The 21,376-nt window shown below is 34.2% G+C and overlaps 1 protein-coding gene across 11 annotated transcripts in view; it reads right to left on the reverse strand.

The window, feature by feature from the left end:
* mbnl2 (muscleblind-like splicing regulator 2) overlaps positions 1-21,376 on the reverse strand; it is a 244,860-nt gene that overhangs the window by 18,309 nt on the left and 205,175 nt on the right. For 7 of the 11 annotated variants that reach the window (XM_051926781.1, XM_051926785.1, XM_051926783.1 and 4 more), the window contains one exon: positions 8,219-8,254. The exons of 2 other annotated variants lie outside the window; for them this stretch is intronic. In XM_051926781.1, the coding sequence (XP_051782741.1) occupies positions 8,219-8,254 (36 nt within the window). Of the gene's footprint in view, positions 1-7,284; positions 7,380-8,218; positions 8,255-21,376 lie in introns of all 11 variants that reach the window. 2 more of the 11 variants (XM_051926787.1, XM_051926789.1) reach the window with 2 other exon arrangements.

Raw genomic sequence — 21,376 nt, forward strand, 5'->3', positions numbered from 1 at the left:
GCCACTTGTTAATGTGCAAGCATAAGTAACATACGTAGATACTGTAGCCCCAGTAGATTTAGGTTTGCTGTAAGGTTGCTGAATAGTTAATCACAGGAACAAATAATGCAACATAACAAATGGTGTGTATATAATACCTGTAAATATATATTGTATGTATTTTATATAACTATAATATATGTTGCATGCTATGTAATTGTGTGTTTGTCTTTACTTCAGATATATCATCATTTTAAACAAGTATGTGATTTGCCTACATAAAGTGGACTTGGTTATATAAACATTTTTTATAATATAAACTGTTGGTTAAATTTCCAGTTGATGGATGAGTGCATGCTCTCCCTCAGTGCAAAACTCCCTGGTGTCAAAACACCCTGCCAACAGGCATTCATCTGAGTTTCACTGGCACTATTTAACTCAGCAACTGCTTTCACTGTCCTGGTGGTCACATTCTGTGAATTAGCAAGTAATCACCCATTACTGTCACCCTGACTCAACTGTTAAGACAAAGGCCAAAAGAAAAATACCTTTGCCTGCAGTGATGACCTGTTTCTATGAGTTATAGTACAGCTTGCCTGGGTTATGTGTGTGAATGGATTAAGACACCAATTATCAAATATCCTGAAACAATTAACTAGAGTGGAAGCCAGGGTTTTAACTTCACTTTGAGGTGCTCCTGATGTGGCTTAACTGATATTAACTTGATATTACATATATTAAATGACCCATGAATCCTTCATATTAACAAGTAATTTTTATGTCAATATGTCACACTACTCAGAGATAAATAACCTACCTACTGATGTTTGCAAGTATTATGAAGACCAAAAGAAACCTTTGTTAAGGTCTTGTTACATCAAAGTAAATGAGTAATAGACGCATTTTGCTGAAGTGTTACCTAAGTTATTAAAGAAGTGCTTTGCTAATACAACTGTGCATAGAAGCAATGCAGCAAGAAAGTTTTATGTGTTAGCTTATTAAAACAAATGTTATCTTTTAAATATGGTTTCAACTCAATGCCTTGGAACATTATCTGACTCTGTTGTTGGGCCACAGTTGAAATATTCAGATTTTAAATAAATTAATATATTGTGGGCAACACCAATAACTTTTAAACTTATTAAAAAGACATGGGAGCAGCTTCATATCTGCTACAATCTGAAAAGATAAACACTGTCATTTATATAATTTAATTCAATTTTTTGGACCTTTCTATAACTAAAACATTTCACGTTAACACAATCAATTAAAATGTTTGTTTTACTATTCCACACAATATATCAAACTTTCAATATTAAAAATTATTTACAATTTTTTTTACAAAATAAAAATAAAAACAAACTCCTCACATCATTTAGCCAAAAATTTGTGCAGGCTAAAAGGAGACAATAAAGGAAGATTTACTTTTAAAAAACTATTGATGCCAGTTGATACTTTACAAATATATTTCAGCAAAGAAATGAGAACACAAATGAAAGGTGGCTAAACTCTGCATGAATACCAGAACATATATAATTAAACAGAAAACTGCAGATATAGTCAAGAAGACTCCTACACGTGTAGTTTAAATCAGCACCTCAGGAATCTCAACTTGACATTAGAGTTAATCTAATGGTTTCTCTTGTTGTCTCTTCAACAATCTATATAGTCTTGAAATTACTGATAGTTAACATTTTCCATTGACTCAGTCACTGATGTCTTGTTTATTTTAAGTAATTTTATGGGTTATACCTAATTGCTTCTAAAGTTTCTGTAATCCACAACAAATGTATTTTTTGGATTTTACAGGGATGGCATGATGATAAAGTCTTATGACTCCAAAATGGTTCCATTTGATAATAATGAACCCTTTTAGTGCCTAATCTAATGGTGTATTCAAGATATTGACCCTTTCTTTTGTCTTTCCATCTATTCGTAATTTTTGATACTTATCTAAAGTAATTTTGAGTGTCTTTGTTTAGAATGTATTGGTGTTTGCCTAAAACCATACTTTATGAAACAGAAGCAGCCTGATTATTGATCTGGGTATTTCATTTATTTAAACTTTTATGATACAGTAAGATACTGCATATCCTACACAAGATCAAACACCAATAATCTGTTGAAATGTACTGCAGTAATAGAGGGTGATTGGTATAATACTAGATAGCCTATTACATAAAAAGTTAATACAAATTCCTGGCTGATTAGACACTGGATATACAAATTAAAGTGTATATTGTTTCATTTTGCACTGTTCTATTTTTGTATATACATTTAAACCCCCACACCCAAAAAACTGAACCATTGTGTTTTTTTTTGCTAACGCCCATTCCTAAAATGGGAGTAGAATTTAGAGGAACCTCTTCTAATGTTCATGCAACCAAATTGTGTTACAGAGTTATTATAAGTAAAAAGCTACATTTACATTTATTTAAAATAGCCTGTCAATTAATGTATTTAATGCATTTTTTTAATGAAACAATTAATTACAATAAAACTAGTTTATTTAAAAATGAATATTGCACTCTTCTTTAGGTACATACAACTGACAAGTTAAGTCATATAATGTTGCATTCTGAATTGTGATATTTATTCAAGATGAAAGACAGGTACTGGCTCTCTACAACCATGAACTTCATGGGTTTGAAAATTGATGGAGGAAAATGGCTCTTCACATTTAAGCATCATGACTTTCTTTGCAGTGACTCTTAAACTTAACCTTAGCACACTTAATAGGTCACATGTATTGCAGTGATTTCTGGCTTTTTCTGAAGACAAAATAAAAATGGATGGCAAGAAATGCTTGGCTTTATATATTATAAATTGAGTAATGGCTTGGGTTCCCATGGAAAAAATGCTAAATTAATATCAGTCCTAGTTAAAGCAATGCTAGCTGAAATAGAAAGCATTTTGTAGTGCATTTAAAATTGTGTCAAATATTAACTAACAATATCCTTTTCTTCACAGCAACAGCCACTTTAGCTTCATGAGGGAAAAATTAAAGAACTATGGTAACTTCCAATATATATGGTGTAAAAATATTTTTCTAGAACACTTTCAGTGTTATATGTGAGTTACAAATGTCAAGCCCTTAACACAAAAAACAATTCCATATATGAGACCACATATTAAGTAGCCATTTGATTTACCAAAACAGAGCACAACAGCTATGAATACTTACTAATGCAAAATCCCTTTACAATATGCTTCCTCTAAATATGTCTATTTTCTGTCAAAATAGGTGATGGAAAATTTTAAGCCAATTATTACACTACATAGATAGATAAGAGTCCTGGTGCTTCCTGTCTTGCTATATGGTTGCGAGACATGGACGCTATCCTGTGGCCTGAGACGAAGACTGGACTCTTTTGGTACTTCTGTCTCTCCGGAAAATCCTTTGGTACCATTGGTTTGACTTTGTGTTGAATGAGCGGTTGCTCGTGGAGTCCCGAATGAGGAACATTACCTGCTTTGTGAGGAAGCGTCAGTTTTGACTTGACTTGATTACACTACCAATTACTATAACACTATTTTTTGATTGCTGAGTGTGTCTGCAGCTCTCTAGAAACATTATGAACACTTTTTGATGAATATCAATTCAGGTACTGGACTTATTTTAATTCATTAACATTATGGATTAATATAACATTTCTACCTAAAACTGAAATGAAAGTGATCTGTGGCATTTTTAAAATATGGAACAGAGTACAAGTCAGACAGTGGGGCAACATGAAAACAAGGTCTGAAGGAAAAAGGTTAGTTTACAAACTGATTGAAAACAGGAACCTGGGTGCATCAGGAAACCGCTGAAGGCAATAAATTGAAACAGGATTAGGCCAAAGTCCAGAAGGAAAAAAGCCTACTCCATAATGAAGATGACATTAAAAAAAACATGGCTGATTAAGAAACTAGACTGAAGAAAAATACAGATTAGGATTGTGAAATGAGCAAGTGGAATGAAGCCTGTTTAAATAATCAAGCCACTTTAGCTAAAATGATCCTCAGGCAGTGAACAAGTACTTAACAGTAGCAAGCTGGAGGTATGGTAGTATGTGGAGCATGACTGTGGCAAAGCAAACTTAACAATGGTTCATCTAGGAAGCAAATCTCTTGAATTCTAATTAAGAAAACGGTAATACAAAATATACTTGAATGTTTTGGAAATATCCTAATTTTTGCATTAATTCAAGATAAATCTAATCGGAACTGTACTCAAAACCTAATAACAAAAATCTGTATATAACACAAAAAAATTGTGTATTATGTATTTTATGATGTTGTCATTTATCCAACATTCACCATCTTTTGTTGATAACCTTGCATTCAATAGCTAGTAGTACCCACTTTAGCAGCTTTGATTTCAACCATTGGCTTTAAGGAATTTTGGGGCATTCTTTTTAATGACACTGTGTAAACATACTTACTGTATATTTTGGGCCTAGTAGAGAATTTAAAGTCAGCACTTGTACTTGGCCATTCCATACACAGAATTTTTGCTGTATGTTCTATCATTTGCATATTACACGACTCCCAAACTTTAGTTCATTTATTGATATAGTACAGAATTTGCTGTTACAATTCATAAGTGTTTCTTCAATAATTTCAAAGTTGCCTGGGTGTTCAGGCAGCATAGTAGTTCCATACCACTACATCTCCATTCCAACACTTTAAAATTTTTAAAGTTAAAATACTGTTTTTTTTGGCAATGTTCCAGAAAAATCTAGTGTCAGTCAGACACTTATTTTCACCTTTACTATATTTTGGATTCCTCAGAAATGTTTTTTATTATTCAGGGAGAAATTAATTTCTTTAAGAAAATGTCAGTTGTCCAGCAGTATATTGGTGAACTATTAACCAATTTTATAAGAAACTGGACACTTTTTTCTCACATTTTTGTCTAATTCCATCCATTTCTGTTACTCTTATTTGCATTAAAGACCAAGTAGGGACACTTTAATTTTATGGGATCCCTTAAGGCAAAATAGTGTTACAAATTCCACCATTTGCTCTACAGGATCAGACACTTCCCACAGCTGACTGAGCCAGGGAAACCCATCTTAATCCACAAAAACACACATCCCATCCTATTCAAAGACCTTCTCTTATATCACACAGTGATATTAAAGAATATGTCAGCATAGAGTGTACTAAACAAGTTGTTTATTACGTTAGGTTACTGAAATGTTTGATTCCACATATATAGCACACATTAAGAGTGATTTAATCTACATATAACTTTTTACTCTACCCAGTGTGTCAAAAAGTCTTAACTCTTCGTGAAATTCACTGCATCAGAAGACTATCACATTTTGATTAGAGAAAAACAAAAACACCAATTTGTTTAAACACATAATGTAAAATGATCTAAATTAATCACAAACTGATTGCATAAGTATTCACCTCTTAATGTGAAACACCTACATTATTACTGGCGCAGTTAACTGGTTTTAGAGGCCACATAATTAGTTATATGGATGATTGAATAGAACAAGTCAGGAGATGGATACAAGATCCAAGTCTTCTGAATATCCCATGGAGTACAGTTAAATCAATCATTAAGAAATGGAAAGAGTGTGGCACAGATATAGATCTGTCTAGAGGAGGCTGTCCACAAAAACTGAGTTATTGGGCAAAAAGGCTAGTGAGAACTCTGAAGGCTACAGTGACTAAGACTGAATATAGTATCCCCACCATGAATAATGGTGGTGGTGGCATAATGCTATGGGGATGCTTCTCTGCAGCAGGCCCTGGAAGGCTTATGAAGGTAAAGGGTAAAATGAATGGTACAAAATAAAGGGAAATCCTGGAGGAACTCTTGATACACTCAGCAAAAAACCAGAGCCTTGGGAGTAGATTTCTTATCTAGCAAGACCCTAAGCTTAAAGCTACAGCTACACAGGAATGGCTTAAAAATAACAAAAATAATGTCATGAAGTTTTAAAAAGAAGAATGAGAAAAATTTAATGTCCAGATATGCAAAGTTGATAGAGGTTTATCTGCATAGTCTCAAGGCTGTTACTGCTGCCATCTACTAAATACTGACTTGAAGGAGGTGAACACTTACAAATTATATGAAATTAATTGCAATAAAATATTAATTTGTATTAGTTTAGACCATTGCACAGAGATATGTTTTCACTTTGACATTAAACAGACTTTTTCTGTTTGTTTCAAAAATTCAAACTAAACACACTGTGATTCAATGTTGTGTAATAATACAAAATGAAAACTTCTAAACGAGTGAAATGAATAATTCTGAGTCAATTGTTACATTTTAAAAGTGTGAGTTTAAATCTTTCATTGGATACATACAAAGGGTCTTTTCAGATTTGGGAAATCCTGCTTTTATAAAGGACCTCTGACTGAGTGCTGCTTATTTTTGTGGTTCACATACCTCAGACTTCTTCCAAAACACAATGAATGCTGGATTGATGTTTTCAATGTAGATGTGAAGAGGAAAAGATTTGTATAGAATTGTTTTTTAAAAATCAAGTTTTTCTAATATTTAGAGTCTGATAAAGTTCAAATCACACTTTAATTAATACAGGAATGATGAGAATTGAATATAATTAATCTCATGATTATATATTACAGCAGATATACAATATTTGGTTTTACATTTTCAAAAAAAAGTCTTAATTTTTTATTTTTACTGTCAAGTCTTTCATATGTTTGTTTCCTGATTTAAATCCTCAAGCACTACACCAAATAATATTTAAATGTATTGCTGCTGTAAAAAGGAATGGTGTCTTTTTTTTTTAAATAATCAATTTACAAGGACACACATGCAGTTGCTGCTGCAGACTTTATTGTGGCATGCCAATGAAAGCTCGAAATATTGCAGAGCTGCATAGCTAGTAGAAAAGCACTCAATTTCTATCTTAGCCTTACCCCACCAAGGAAAGCTTTAATACTAATGTCAAACATATAACTTTCATTGAGAATAATCATATTTCAAGCAATATTTCTGAAAATATTCCCTCACTAGAACTGTATTTTTCCCAACTAACTATACTTTGGTAGCTTTTTAGTGAAAACACTTTCTATGCAGGTGAAGAGGGATACTTGACATTTAAAAAGTAAAACATGCAAAATAAACAGAGATAATGCAACACAACACAACTACCATTTGCAAATGTTAGAACTCTAAATAAGTGCTCTGATAACTCTGATAAAAAGAAAATTCTCAGAGAATGAGAAATAATTCAGAAATATGAATAATCATAATCTCACAATCAGCTAATTGTCAGTACTTATTTAGAGCTCAGGGACTCATGAAAGAAAGCTTTAAAAGGGGCAAACCTGATTGGCTGGTGCTGTTGCGGCGTAGGGGACACTTGTGGCAGGAGTTGTTGCTGCAGAGACAGTAGCAGGCGTAGCACTGTACATCATGGGTACTTTTCAGGAAGGGAACCATGGAAGCAATGAACAGGTAGGTGTAGCATTATGGTAACCATGGCAACAGGTGAGGTATTTTTGCATGGTGAATATTATAGAGCAGCAGGCCATCATTAGGTTAGACCAGCAGATGGCATGCAATCACAATGCAAAGCAAGAAAGCATGGGAGAAAATAAAAAAAAGAGGAAGAAAGCTGATTACAATCACAATTAAGGAAATTTATAAACACTATCAGTGATTCCCAGAGAAACACACAGAAGAGCTTACAAAATCTCTAGTACCAAATGTAAACATTTTGATTAGTTAAAAATGATGTGTTTATTTTTTTTACTTTTAAACACAACTTTTAAAGTAATTTTACAATAAATTCAATTAAATTTTATACAATTGTAATGTCAGGCTACACTCCTCTGGGAAACTGATAAAATTTCCTAAAACGCAGTGCACAAGAAAAGGCTTATTACTTAATATTACATATCTAACTTGCCTCTCATTTCATAGAAACAATAACATTTTCTGCTTAACTATTTTTACCTTATGTAAACAACTAATATAAAAAAAACACAAAAAACAAATAAGAACAATTACAAAATAAACTGAATTATAACAGTGGAAAATAATGCCAGCGAAAATATTAGTGAAGCAAAACAGATCAGTTGAGCCAAGTAAATAAAGCACTTCCATTCTTACAGATGAATTAAAATTTCAACTGTTAAATGATAACAGATACAGACTTTACCAACTAATTAAGCACTGCTAAGCCTATTTTTTCCTTTTTAAGACAACTGTAAGAGATGAATAGTTCTGTTATATCAGAAGAAGAAAGGAGGAACCTACCAATGCTGGTGGCAGGTGTCATGCACAACACAGATCCTGTATATCATGCAGTGAAAAGTGAATAGAGGTTAATAAAGGGGAAAAAACAGTTAGCTTGCTTTTAATTGGCATGCCATCATCTTAAAAGATATTAATAACATGTGTCTGGTTCACTTGCAGTCTTCTATCTAAACAATAATACTAATTAAACAAACAAAAGTAAAAGTTAAAGAAAAAATACATTTTAACTTAAAAAATTTTAATTAAAAAATGCATCTTGCTTTCACAAAAAAAAGTTTAGAATAAACATTATGGTAATATTTTTATTTATATGTATTTAAAAAGAAAGACATCTAATAAATACTAAATGTTGTTAAAAACTGAATTAGCATTCCTTTTATAACATTTCAAGATTATCCTCTTGACAGGTACCAGTAATACATGATGCTTCAGCTATAATTCTAAAAAGTTTTCACTAAAGCGTAATGCATAAATATACATAAGCAGAAAAAAAGTATATCTATTAGGAATGATCAGCAAAACTAGTCACAAACACACTAAGGTCTTTACCCAGAGTTCCATATTTAAAGAGAAAAATGAACTGAAGAGTACTAGCTTAGCTTACATATGCAGTATAACTTTCTGTGTGAAAGTGTTCTAAGTGATGAAATAATAATAGATGTAATCGCTTGTATACAGGCTATATGTATAAAAGTAAAGAACAGCAATAGTTTCATCTCTATTAAAAGTGTGCATCGGATACAAAGAGAAGGCCATTATTCTAGCATCTTTATTACTTCGGGGTAAAAGATAAATGGGTGTTTTGAAACATAAAGAATGGGCAGTCTAAACTAATTTAAAACATTAAACCTAGTGCAAATTAATTATTTCAGCTATAAATAACCTTAAGCTATTATAAAAAAGGCGAAATCATTTTATGTATCATTCTAGTCAACACGTTCATGTAGCAATTCACATGACATTAACAACTGTGTATTTTCATCAATACAATTACATCTGCAACAAAATGTACTTTGTCTACATAATATTAGGTAACAGTGGAGGTTGATATTGAACAACTGTTTTAAAAATTAATGGAACGTCTGTTTTTAACTTAATAACTTGACTATCATGAACAAGTAAGGAAAAATGCTCCAGTACAATAAAAGTATAGGTTTTACCATATTTATACACACTTTGTTGGGTTGGCACCCTGCCCGGGATTGGTTCCTGCCTTGTGCCCTGTGTTGGCTGGGATTGGCTCCAGCAGACCCCCGTGACCCTGTGTTCGGATTCAGCGGGTTGGAAAATGGATTGATGGATGGATGGATACACACTTTGTATTAAATATAGCTCTGGGACCCTTATTGCATATTAGATACGGAGTGTATAGCATGTTTCTGAGCTGCTTAAATAACACAAAAACAGCCAACATTTAGCATCTTAACATGTGAAAGCCCACCCCAAGTTATATCATCTTATTTAAGACTTTGGCCAATTATCAGTAAGTGAAACTTTATTTAAACAAATAGATACTATTATGATGTTTTTACTAATAACTTTGTGGTAAACAATCAGAATATCAATGTCAAATTCAAGTCCATAAAAGACTACAAGGATATATATATATAGGTCAAATAATATTAGAACAAAGTGCTCGGGACTTAAAAAAATAATTTGGTGCATATAGGGTGGTTAGTATTATTAGACCTCAAGGTTCAGGGGACCCCCTCTGTGTCCAGAGCACGCACTGCTTGAGTTACATAAATGGCACCCCTCAGTGCCCATTACACATGCCCTTTAACTTTCATAAGTGGCACACCTTAGGTTATGCTGCTTAAGGAACTGACCGTCTCTCTCTGGCTAGTCTGTTCTTTTGTGAGTCAATCTTTTTTTTAACCTAGAAAAGTTTTACATAAAAAGATCATGATAAAAAGTTTGAGGAAATGAAGATCACATTCATAAATAAGAATCACTGGATGTATACATGTATATATGTATAAATTTGCAAGCACAAAATTCCATGACACATACAAATGTAACAATTACATTTTTTTTAAATTATAGTGTGCAGGTGTTCATATGGTAAAATCTCTGCGAATTTTTTAAACATGTTGAAAACTGGTTAAGTAGCATAAACACGAGCAAAGCTCAGTAGTTAGCACTTTTGCTGAAGGGCGAGCCAAATATTAATCCTCAATCGGTTTAATGAGTTCATAAAAGTCAAACCATTCCTCGAGAAACCTGGAAATTAGTGACAGAGTTTAGCTGCATCAAACTTCTAGCTCCGCAAGTACAGCTGAAATCAAATTTGATTGACAGTTATCCTGCCCTTATGTATGTCCACAATGTCTCAGGTCAACAGCTGTAAGAGTGACAATTGACGAGTAAACCAAGTGACATAAACGTGCAATCTAATTGGCCGTTCAATGGAGTTCCTGAATTGCGATATTTGGGCGAAGTACTTAAGAAATGTGCATGTTTTGCTGCTTTTTAAATTAAAAATACCTTTGTTGTAATTAATTTTGCAGATAAAATAGACTTTACTGTAATGAGGTTTTTTAAATATTATATAGGAAATTGGCTAGGACTAAAAAAAATTGTTAAAATGACAATTTTCTTAAAATGGAGTTCATTCTGCAAATAAGGTTCAAAGAACGCCAAGACTATATCAAGGAATAGGCCTTTTCCTATGATAAACATTCACATTTTAAGTTCTCCTTTAGGAAAAATCCCTACTCTGTAACAATTAAATAGATTTATGCTTGCATATACAAAACAGCACTTTAATGCAATAAGCTAATGTGGAAGCAATGAGATCTGTATAATGATATTAAAATTGGAGCTATCAGCCCACAAATTAAATGTTATGCTTAATCAAAACAAAGCATTTCATCCATCCATCCATTTTCCAACCCGCTGAATCCGAACACAGGGTCACGGGGGTCTGCTGGAGCCAATCCCAGCCAACACAGGGCACAAGGCAGGAAACAATCCTGGGCAGGGTGCCAACCCACCGCAGGACACACACAAACACACCCACACACCAAGCACACACTAGGGCCAATTTAGAATCGCCAATCTACCTAACCTGCAATGTCTTTGGACTGTGGGAGGAAACCGGAGCGCCCGGAGGAAACCCACGCAGACACGGGGAGAACATGCAAACTCCACGCAGGGAGGACCCGGGAATCGAACCCAGGTCCCCAGATCTCCCAACTGCGAGGCAGCAGCGCTACCCACTGCGCCACCGTGCCGCCCCACAAAGCATTTCATTTGACCAAAAAAAAAGCATATCCTGTATTGGTATGATGATGATCTGGGCCCATTTTGTTGCCTTTGAATTTGTATTTTCTGTCTTTATGATAGCTATCAATTTACATTTTACCTGAGCATTATACAGGAAAATGTGAGAACAGCAGTCCAAACACTATAGTAATATTTGATCATACAGCAGAACTATAACATAAAAGCACAAAAGTATATCAATGGCAGAATGGCTGAGAAAGAATTTCAGGTAACATTTACATGCACGCATGAAAATACTACAATATCGCAAAGTTGAAGAAGTTCTGTGACAGAAGAAAGAAAAAGTACACTGATCAACTCTAATAAGTTAATTTACTGCCTTTGAAGAGGGGTTACAAAAGGTTATAAATGAAGGAGTGCATTTACTTTCCTCACAAAGGTACTGAATGCTATTCTTTTTTCTTTAATGCCGTATATTATGTCAAAATGTAATGTGTATGTTATGTGTGAAGTGAGGTTAATTGCCTTTTTATTGATTTTAATTAAAAGCAAATAAAAATCCATACAATCAAGACAAAGTTAACAAACCAAAATTCAACCCCCACCCAAAAGAAAGAGAGGACAGCCAACAAGCAAAGCAAATCTTTAAAAGCAGGAAGGAAGGGTGAGTATCCTTTTCCCCAATATAGAAGATTATTCTAAAATGTTACTGATTATGTCCTACCATATTTTAAAAAGTGTTTTGAACAGATCCACTAAATGAGATTTAGATTTTTTTTTCCAATTTCAAGCAGTATAGGACATCAGTCATTGACTTAAAAGTGGTGGGGTGTGATTCTTCCAGCAGGGCAAGACAAGTCAACGTACTAGTAAGTGAGGTAAAGGCAATTACAATTTGTTTGTCCTTCTCTACTTTAAGCCCATCTGGAAGTACACCAAACACAGCTGTTAATGGGTTAGGAGTGATTGTGACACCAAAACTCTCTGACAGGCATTCAAAGATTTTCATGCAAAATGATCTTAATTTGGTACACGCCAAAAACATGTGGCCCAGTGAGGCTGGAGCTAGATTGCAACATTCACAGGTTAAATGTTGCCCTGCAAACATTTTGGATAATTTTAAATGATATAAATGAGCTTAACAGAAGATTTTAAGTTGAATGATTGAGTACTTTGCGCATATGGAGCTACAGTATGTTCTGTGCATTGCTGCCTTCCAATCCTTTTCTGAAATATTAAGTGAAAGATCCTTTCCCCATTGTACACTGGGATCTTAGAAAGGAAGGGACTTTAAAATGTTTTATAAATTGTTGAGATGTCATCTTGAGTCTTCAAGATTAATCAATATTTCATTTGGAGTAAAATAGGTGGAAGGTGAGAAAAATTGGGCAGGTTCCATTTAGCAAAGTTTCTAGCTTGAACGTAGTGGACAAGCTATGTTGATGAGAAGTTAAATTTGAAGCTTAATTGCTCATTGTATGCAAAGAGATTATCTCTGTACATGTCTCTAAATGTTTTAACCCCAGTGATTTTCCCAACGTTAAATATTGAGATGGTGGAAAGAAGTGATTGCCATGTAGAGGTGCAACAGATAAAGAGTTTCTCTGTCTTAAAGTGCTTCCTACATTGGTTCCATATTCTGAGTGAATGAAGGGTAATTGCATTATTAGTGTACTCATGATAATTTGTATTTACTGGAGCAAAGAGCAGGAAATCATAAAGAAATACTGCGCGATTTTAATTCTAATGCAGACCAGGCTTGTGTATGTTCATCAATTTGTGTTGATGTTCAGGTCTTTATGACCTGCATATTTGCTGCCCAGTAATAAAACTGAAATTTAGATTGTGCCATGCCCCTTTCTGCTTTAGGTTGTTGTAGGGTTACCCTTTGGATACATGGATGTTTTGAAATTTCACATAAAAGAGGTTATGATTGAATCTAATTTCTTAAAAAAAAAATAGACTTGCAAATGTGCATGGGGATGATTTGAAATAGAAAAAGAACCTTGGGAAGGATGTTCATCTTAGCAGTGTTGATTCTCCCTGCTAATGTGAGATGGCGGGTGGACCATTTATTCACATCTTGTTTAATTTTTTTTCCACGCAGACAGCAAAATTTTGTTGAAAAATATCTTTATATTTACTTGTGACATTTGCTTCTAGATATTTAAATAGAAATGGGAAGGTGTCCAGTCTAATACTGTGTGCTACAGAGTTCACTGGAAAAAAAGCACACTTTTATTCAAAAGTACAGATATCTTTTGAAAATCTGCTAGTGCTTTTAAGACTGCTGTTATGGAAAAGTGAGCTTAATTTCATTGAATGTAAGATCCTTGAAAAGAATAGATGAAGGTCAAAAATGTCTAAATATATCAAATTATGAAATCTTAAGAAGTTGTACCATCTTCTTCATCTCTCAGTGGTTCATCTCTCAGTTAGTTAGTAATTTACTAAACTCTATAAAGCTCTTTCTATCTAATTTATTATTATGTTTGAAATCACATGTACTGCATGTTTGGTTATATCTTTATTTCTATTAATGTGTTTTATATAGTAATAGAATTTATAGACTATTGTTAATAAAGTGAACTTGAAAAGTACGATGTCATGCTTAGATGACTTTCTCTATTCCAATTCTTAAACATTATGTATAAAACTTAACGGGGAATATCTCATTAAATAACATGGAGCTAGGGGTGGGCAGTATGACCAAAATTCTATATCACGGTATTTTTCTAAATTATCCCGGTTTCACGGTATTCGACGGTATTTTTTTCCCCATGCATGAGTGGATGTTAACCACATTTTCCACTGCAATTACTGGCTAAGAATAATCTATTCCACTGTCAAGAGTATTGTACATTGTACAAAAAAAAACATTTTAATGTGCACACAAGTATTAATACAGTTTTGCATTGCCCCATAAAGTGATAGTTTTCAATGGGGTGGCACTAATGGAGAAGGTATCACATTGCATGACAGATGCAGTCAAAATATAGAACCTTGTTATTGACCAAATTTTGCAAAAACAAACTATAATTTTGACAACATATTTTCAACCATACAAAGAGGCATTTAGACTTAGTAAAATATCCAGAAGTGCTTGACAAAAACTGTATTGCACCGAATATGTCTTAGAAAAGGAATAAATAGTAAATATTTTTTGTAAACCAACTACACTTTCTGTTAATGTTAACAATCTCTGTCCACTGACACGTTAAAGTGACTTTTTAAACAACTTTATCATCATTAAACTGCATAATATTTAAACTAATAAATAATAACAATAAAATAAATAATAGTATTATTACTGATAGTTGCACTATTACTTCAAGACTTTAAGCCCAGGTGCATTACACAGTATTCACCAAATTAAAATAAAATAAAACAAGTGCAACTTAGTGATGACATCTTTACCAACTGAACCATCATTTAGGCAAACTGCATTAATATGGACCTTGCTTCAAGCTAAGCTATACTGGGAAGAAAAAAACAAACTATATGTCGAGAACAAAGTCAACATTTCCACTTTATTCTCGCCGTTTATGTCGAGATTAAAGTCGGCATTTCCACTTTATTCTTGCCGTTTATGTTGAGATTAAAGTCGACATTTCCACTTTATATAATTAAAGTAGAATGTCGTAAACTAAACTTCTTCCTAAAATCAATGTTTAATCAATTACTTAATTTACCCAGTCATAAATTAATGCAGCACATTAAATGCTTTGTGTTACTTTGCCCGACCCAGTGGTTAATCACTACGCTTCTTAAACTGACTTCCTCCGCACTAAGAGAAGACAGCGATCACCATACAGAATCCATTCCCTTCATGATATTCCTGCTTTCTGAAAATTTACAATGCCAAGATAAATACTTGATATCATTTTCATGATGAAATGCATTAAAGCAGGTATTACACATGCACGGTAGTGAGGCGGTAGTGCTGCTCCCTCGCAGTAAGGGGTCCCCAGGTGTATGTTCAGTGTAGAGAACTTTATGGCAGGTGTGACGAGGCTCCAAAAAACTGGATGTATGAATAGCTATCGCACAGGTTTAACTTAAATATTGTGTAAATGTTGGGTTTGTGATCTGCTGGTCGGAGACACAAACACAGAATTCAATGCATGTTCTTCTGAGCAGGATATCTTTATTGCATGCATGCTGTCTCTATCTGACGTACCAAAACCCCAGTTCCTATCCTTCCTTTTTCTTTCACCACATAACCAATCACCACACGATAAACGTCTTTGTGAAATTAAAACTAGCTATAAACTTAGCCCACGGAGTGTTCGGAACTTTAAAAATATCTTTGTTATATATGTTTAATTATGCCATCCATTCAGAGTTGCGCCCATCTCTGAACGAGTCACCAGCACATCGCAGGATGAATACAAGCAAAACATACACTAGCAGGGTCAATATAGCACAACAAAACCCCACATCCTACATGACTTTGAAAGGAAACTGAAGCACGCCGAGTAAACCAACCAGAAAAACATGCAAAAGCAAGGCAGGCATGCCGCCGTGCCCCCATATGATTAATGCATGCTTTAATGCATTTCACCATGAAAATTATATTATTTATCTTAGCATTCTAAATGTTCAGAGAGCAGGAGGATCATGAAGTGAATGTATTCTGTGCGGCGATCGCTGCCGGCGCCTCCTCTTAGTGCAAGAAGAAGTCAGTTTAAGAATCACTTAACACAAAGCATTTAATGTGCTGTATAACTTATGACGGGGTTTGAGAAAATCTAGCAAATTAAATATTCATTTTACGATGAAAGGTTAGTTTACGATGTTCTACTTTAATGACAAATTACGAGAATAAAGTCAACATGTCGACTTTAATCTTGACATAAACAGTGAGAATAAAGTAGAAATGTCGAGAATAAAGTCAACATGTCGACTTTAATCTTGACATAAACAGCGAGAATAAAGTAGAAATGTCGAGAATAAAGTCAACATGTCGACTTTATTCTTGTCATAAGCGTCAAGATTAAAGTGGAAATGTCGAGAATAAAGTCAACATGTCGTCACACTATTACACAGTACCCAGGTACATTACACTGTATTGAAAACAAATAAAACAAGTACAACTTGGCTTGCAGTATTATCCAGTAGTATAGAAACAGTATTTACACATCTGACCTTTTAAAACTAAAGTATCTCTAGGCGACGGACGTGACTCCTTTTTTTCGGCAAAAGTTCTTCTGTTCATCATGTTCAACTTTATCGTCGGCTTCAGTTTCGGAATGCTACCTATTTGGTGGTGTAGCAGTGAAAAAGAGCCCTAGTGCAACAAATCTGTGTTTAGCGGTGTAGCAGTGAAAAAGGTCCCCACTTGAACAGTTTTCCGCTGCGCCACGTTCCGAACGTCGTTTAGGCAATTTAAACCGGTGTTGCGGTATAAGAAAAATCCATATTATAAAAAAAATAAACGGTTTTCGGTATGAACCGGTATACCGCCCAGCACTACATGGAGCATTAATCAGACAGACGGGACTAGTTCCTAAATAGCTGACATGGAAACCAAAATCCTGGTTGAAACTGCATATGTCACCAGTTTTATATTATTGGCTTTAAGTTTTAATTATAGCATGAATATTATATATCAATGAAAAAGCAGGATTATTAGAAGAATTCTTTAAAATATAGCTATAGATAGCAAACATATCCACCTGTTCCATCATGAGCATGTGAATAATTTTTTTTTACATATATTTAGGTACAATTTACATTCAAAAGCTGTAATTGAAAACAACACAAATGGGATTTTACATAGTAAATATAAAGAGATTAAGTGTAGGATTGCATCAGCCAAAAACAAATTACAAAAACTATGATATCATGTAAAATTAAAAAGCTACAAATGACCCAAAGTCTAAAGAATTATTTATAGTAAACACATTAGGACTGTATTTAATTAATATAATTAACTTGGTCGAGCCTTTATACACATAAAGATATATATACATACAGTAAATATATTACAGCACATAGTTAAAATAAAAATACCATTTCAAATACAACAAAATAACAATAAAATAATGAAGATAAAAGAAAGCAGAAAATCAACAAAAATGTTTAAATCAAAGAATGTTAACATATTTATTATATGAAGAAAAAAAAAACATGGTAAACTGCAGCCCCCTGATTGAAAGAGGTTTCAGACTAAATATATTACTTTTATTTCTTGAATGATCTTTGTAAAAATCAATGTTAGTAAACTTTAAACACATTGAAGATACATCTACTCAAACCTGTCTTGCTTAATTTGAAAAATAAGACTTTTAATACTTTTAGAAATGGCATTGAACAACAAACTAACACTTTATTCTACACATAATATCAAGAGTCTTGTAGTGTTTCCCTTCAAATCCTTTTTAACAGTGAAAATTGGAATGTCGGTAAATGTTTACCCCTTATGTTAAGCTAGAAAAATTAGATTTCTGTATTTTTTTGATTGAGTGAAAATATCCAAGGTATTCACATATACAACATTTTTTGCACTAAAGTGTACATTGCTAGAGAGAATTGTAATTTATATTTATTCTGTTAAATATGTTGTGTTGAAAATGAAGAATTCAACTATTTTACACATTATATTGAGTAGATGAACTACATTTCTGAAAAGGTCTATATCACTTGTTGAATTTACAGTTAAATTTTCTAAAGGTAACTTACTACATCCATATGGTTAAACAGTATGCAAGTGAGATATGAAGGCTGATTTGAAGTAAATAAGATACATTCATACATATTTTGAATGGCAAATAAAAGAAATTACATTACCTAATATAAAGAAAAATTCAAGCTAAGTAATTTTAAGAAAGCTGAATAGACATGGAAATGGGTATTGCTTTACGACAGGTTATTTTTAATTCCTTTAATTGTTCTTCGTTTATTTTGGATTACTACAATTCAAATCCAACATACAAATGTTTTGCATCCTTTAAAGCATTTATGAATTATAGCATTTATGAATAAGAAATTATAAGGCTAAATACACATTAACTCATACTTAAAAAAAGCAAATACTATATCAAGAGTGATACAATACTGACGTGGATTTTCCTGTGTTAAGGTTTTAAAGAAGGTTTGATTGTAATATGGAACACATACACCGATCAGCCACAACATTAAAATCATTGATAAATGAAGTGAATAACATTGATTATCTAGTTACAATGGCTTCTGTCAAAAGCTGGGATAAATTAGGCAGCAAGTAAACACTCAGTTCTGGAAGGGGATGTGTTTGAAGCAGGAGAAATGGGCAAGCGTAAGGATCTGACAGACTTTGACTTCGGTCAAATTATGACGGCTAGACAACTGGGTTACAGCATCTCCAAAATAGCAGATCTTGTAGGGGCATTCCCAGTATGCAATGGTTAGTAGCTCACTGATGCATGTAGGGAGTAAAGGCTAGCTTATCTGGTCTGATCCCACAGAAGAGCTACTGTAGCACAGATTGCTGAAAACATTGATGCTGGCCATGAGACAAAGTGCCAGAACACAGAGTTCATAGCAGCTTGTGGCAAAGCTGCAGAATGATCAGAGTGCCCATGATGACCTCTGTCCAACTGCCGAAGGTGCTTAATATGGGCATATGAGTGGCATGAAAACTAGACCATAGCGCAATTGAAGAAGTTTGCCTTGTCTGATGAATCATGTTTTCTTTTAGATCATGTGGATGGCTGGGTACACGTGTGTTGTCTTCCTGGGGAAGAGATGGCAGCAGGATGCACTAAGGGAAGAAGGAAAGCTGGTGGAGGCAGTGTGATGCTCTGGCCAAAGTTCTGCTGGACACCTCGTGTGCTGGCAGTCATGTGGATGTTACTTTAACATGTACCACACACATAATCCTAAAAATTGCTTCTGACCACATATACCTATTCATGGCAACAGTTTTCCCTGACAGTAGTGGCCTCTTTCTGTCACATTGCAAACATTATTCATGAACGGTTTGAGGAATATGAGAGATCAATATGTTGACTTGACCTCCAAATTCCCCAGATCTCAATCCTATCGAACATCTATGAGATGTGCTAGAAAAACAAGTCTGATCCATGGAGACTCCTGGGACTTAAAGGATCTGCTGCCAACATCTTAGTGCCAGATACCACAGAGCACCTTCAGAGGTCTTGTACAGTCTATGTCTTGATGAGTCACAGCTGTTTTGGTGGCAGCAGAGGGGTCTACACAATATTAGGCAGGAGGTTTAATTTTGTGGCTGATTGGTTTATACTTTACGGTGAAATTTTAATTAAATATATTTCTGTCATTACTAGAATGTCCTTTTACTAAAATGGTGTCCAAAGATAAAGCAATGCAACAAACACTTGAGACATGTAATTGAAGGTTGATTTCTAGGTTACATTTTTTGCTTACTAATACTGCTTTTTCCTTTCTAAATTAGGAATTATAATTTATTGAGGATAAATTGATAGAAACAAACATATTGGATTATGAAGTTATTATTTAAAGGAAAAGTTATTTTTCAAATCATGGTATTTCTTCACAAACTTTTCAACAAATTTTTCAAGCCAATGCAATTGTCATGTATTAATCTGTCTCTTGCAATTAAATGATTACAGTGGAACCTCGGTTTGCGAGCATAATTCGTTCCGGAAATGTGCTCGTAGTCCAAAGCACTCGTATATCAAAGTGAATTTCCCCATAAGAAATAATGGAAACTCAGATGATTTGTTCCACAACCCAAAACTCTTCATATAAAAATGATTAATACAAAATATAAAGTAAAAATACATAAAACAAATTAACTTGCACTTTACCTTTGAAAAGAATCATGGCTGGTGTGAGTGAGTTTCTAAACTCTTGTGGGATTGCACCCAACGGGACGACACGCGGAAGAGCGTCTCAAAGCAATCGCAGTCTCCCAGCGCTGTAGCAGTTCTCTGTAAAAGCGAATCCGAAAAGATCGCAGACATGCTATAAGCGCCTGCCGTCAATGGGTGATACAAGGAACAAGGAACGTTATAAATGCGCAGAGCCCTGCCTGACTGCTGTGTCTGTGTATAAATAACCGCGCTGTTGCTGTTTCAAGCTGAATAAAGCTTGTGTTGCTAAAGTACTGAGACTCAGCTTCGTGTTTTAGGGTGCAAGACGGGGACTCGCACGTCACAGCACAGACGCACGCACGCGCGCGAGCACACACACACACACACACACACACGAGCGCGCACACAGTCACAATGCTAATGCTGTAGTAAACACTTAACGCTCGTACGGATGTTGACTATATGAGTGAGGCACGCCGACTCAGACGGAGAATAGGAGACGATTGCCCACAATCCCGCAGTGAGAGAGAGAGAAGAACCATCCGCTCAGTTGTGATCACATGATGCTCAGCAGACAAACTACTCGTACTGCAAGACCTCGCTCGTTTATCAAGTGAAAATTTATTAAAAATTTTTGCTCGTCTTGCAAAACACTCGTAAACCAAGTTACTCGCAAACCGAGGTTCCACTGTATTTCCACATTTCGTTTGTTGTCACAAACGTGTCAGAAATATGGAAGGTGTGGATCATTATTTGACAACTGTCTTAGCTTGAAAAATTGACATATTCAGTAAGTTTGTATGCCAGAGCAGGCAAGATATTTTTATCAATTTTTAGAAAGCAATTAACTTTAGAACACAATTTCACATGGCAGATTCATATATATCATGTTTCTGAAGAAATATATTTCACTTGAAAAATACTGAACTTCATCCTTTAATAATCATTAATTTCCAGTGTTAATCTTAAGTTATAGTTAGGTTAATGAGAATACTAATAAAATGAGGAAGCAGGAAAACAAAGATAGCGTAATCTTAATTATTTGCATTTTTAGCTCATATTTGATACTCGCAAATAAAACTTAACTATAGTATACCAAGTTCACTGTTGTTTTCTAGAGTTCAGTTGTTGA

Source organism: Erpetoichthys calabaricus, chromosome 4 (assembly GCF_900747795.2).
Source record: "Erpetoichthys calabaricus chromosome 4, fErpCal1.3, whole genome shotgun sequence".
In the NCBI taxonomy this organism is placed as follows: Eukaryota; Metazoa; Chordata; class Cladistia; order Polypteriformes; family Polypteridae; genus Erpetoichthys; species Erpetoichthys calabaricus.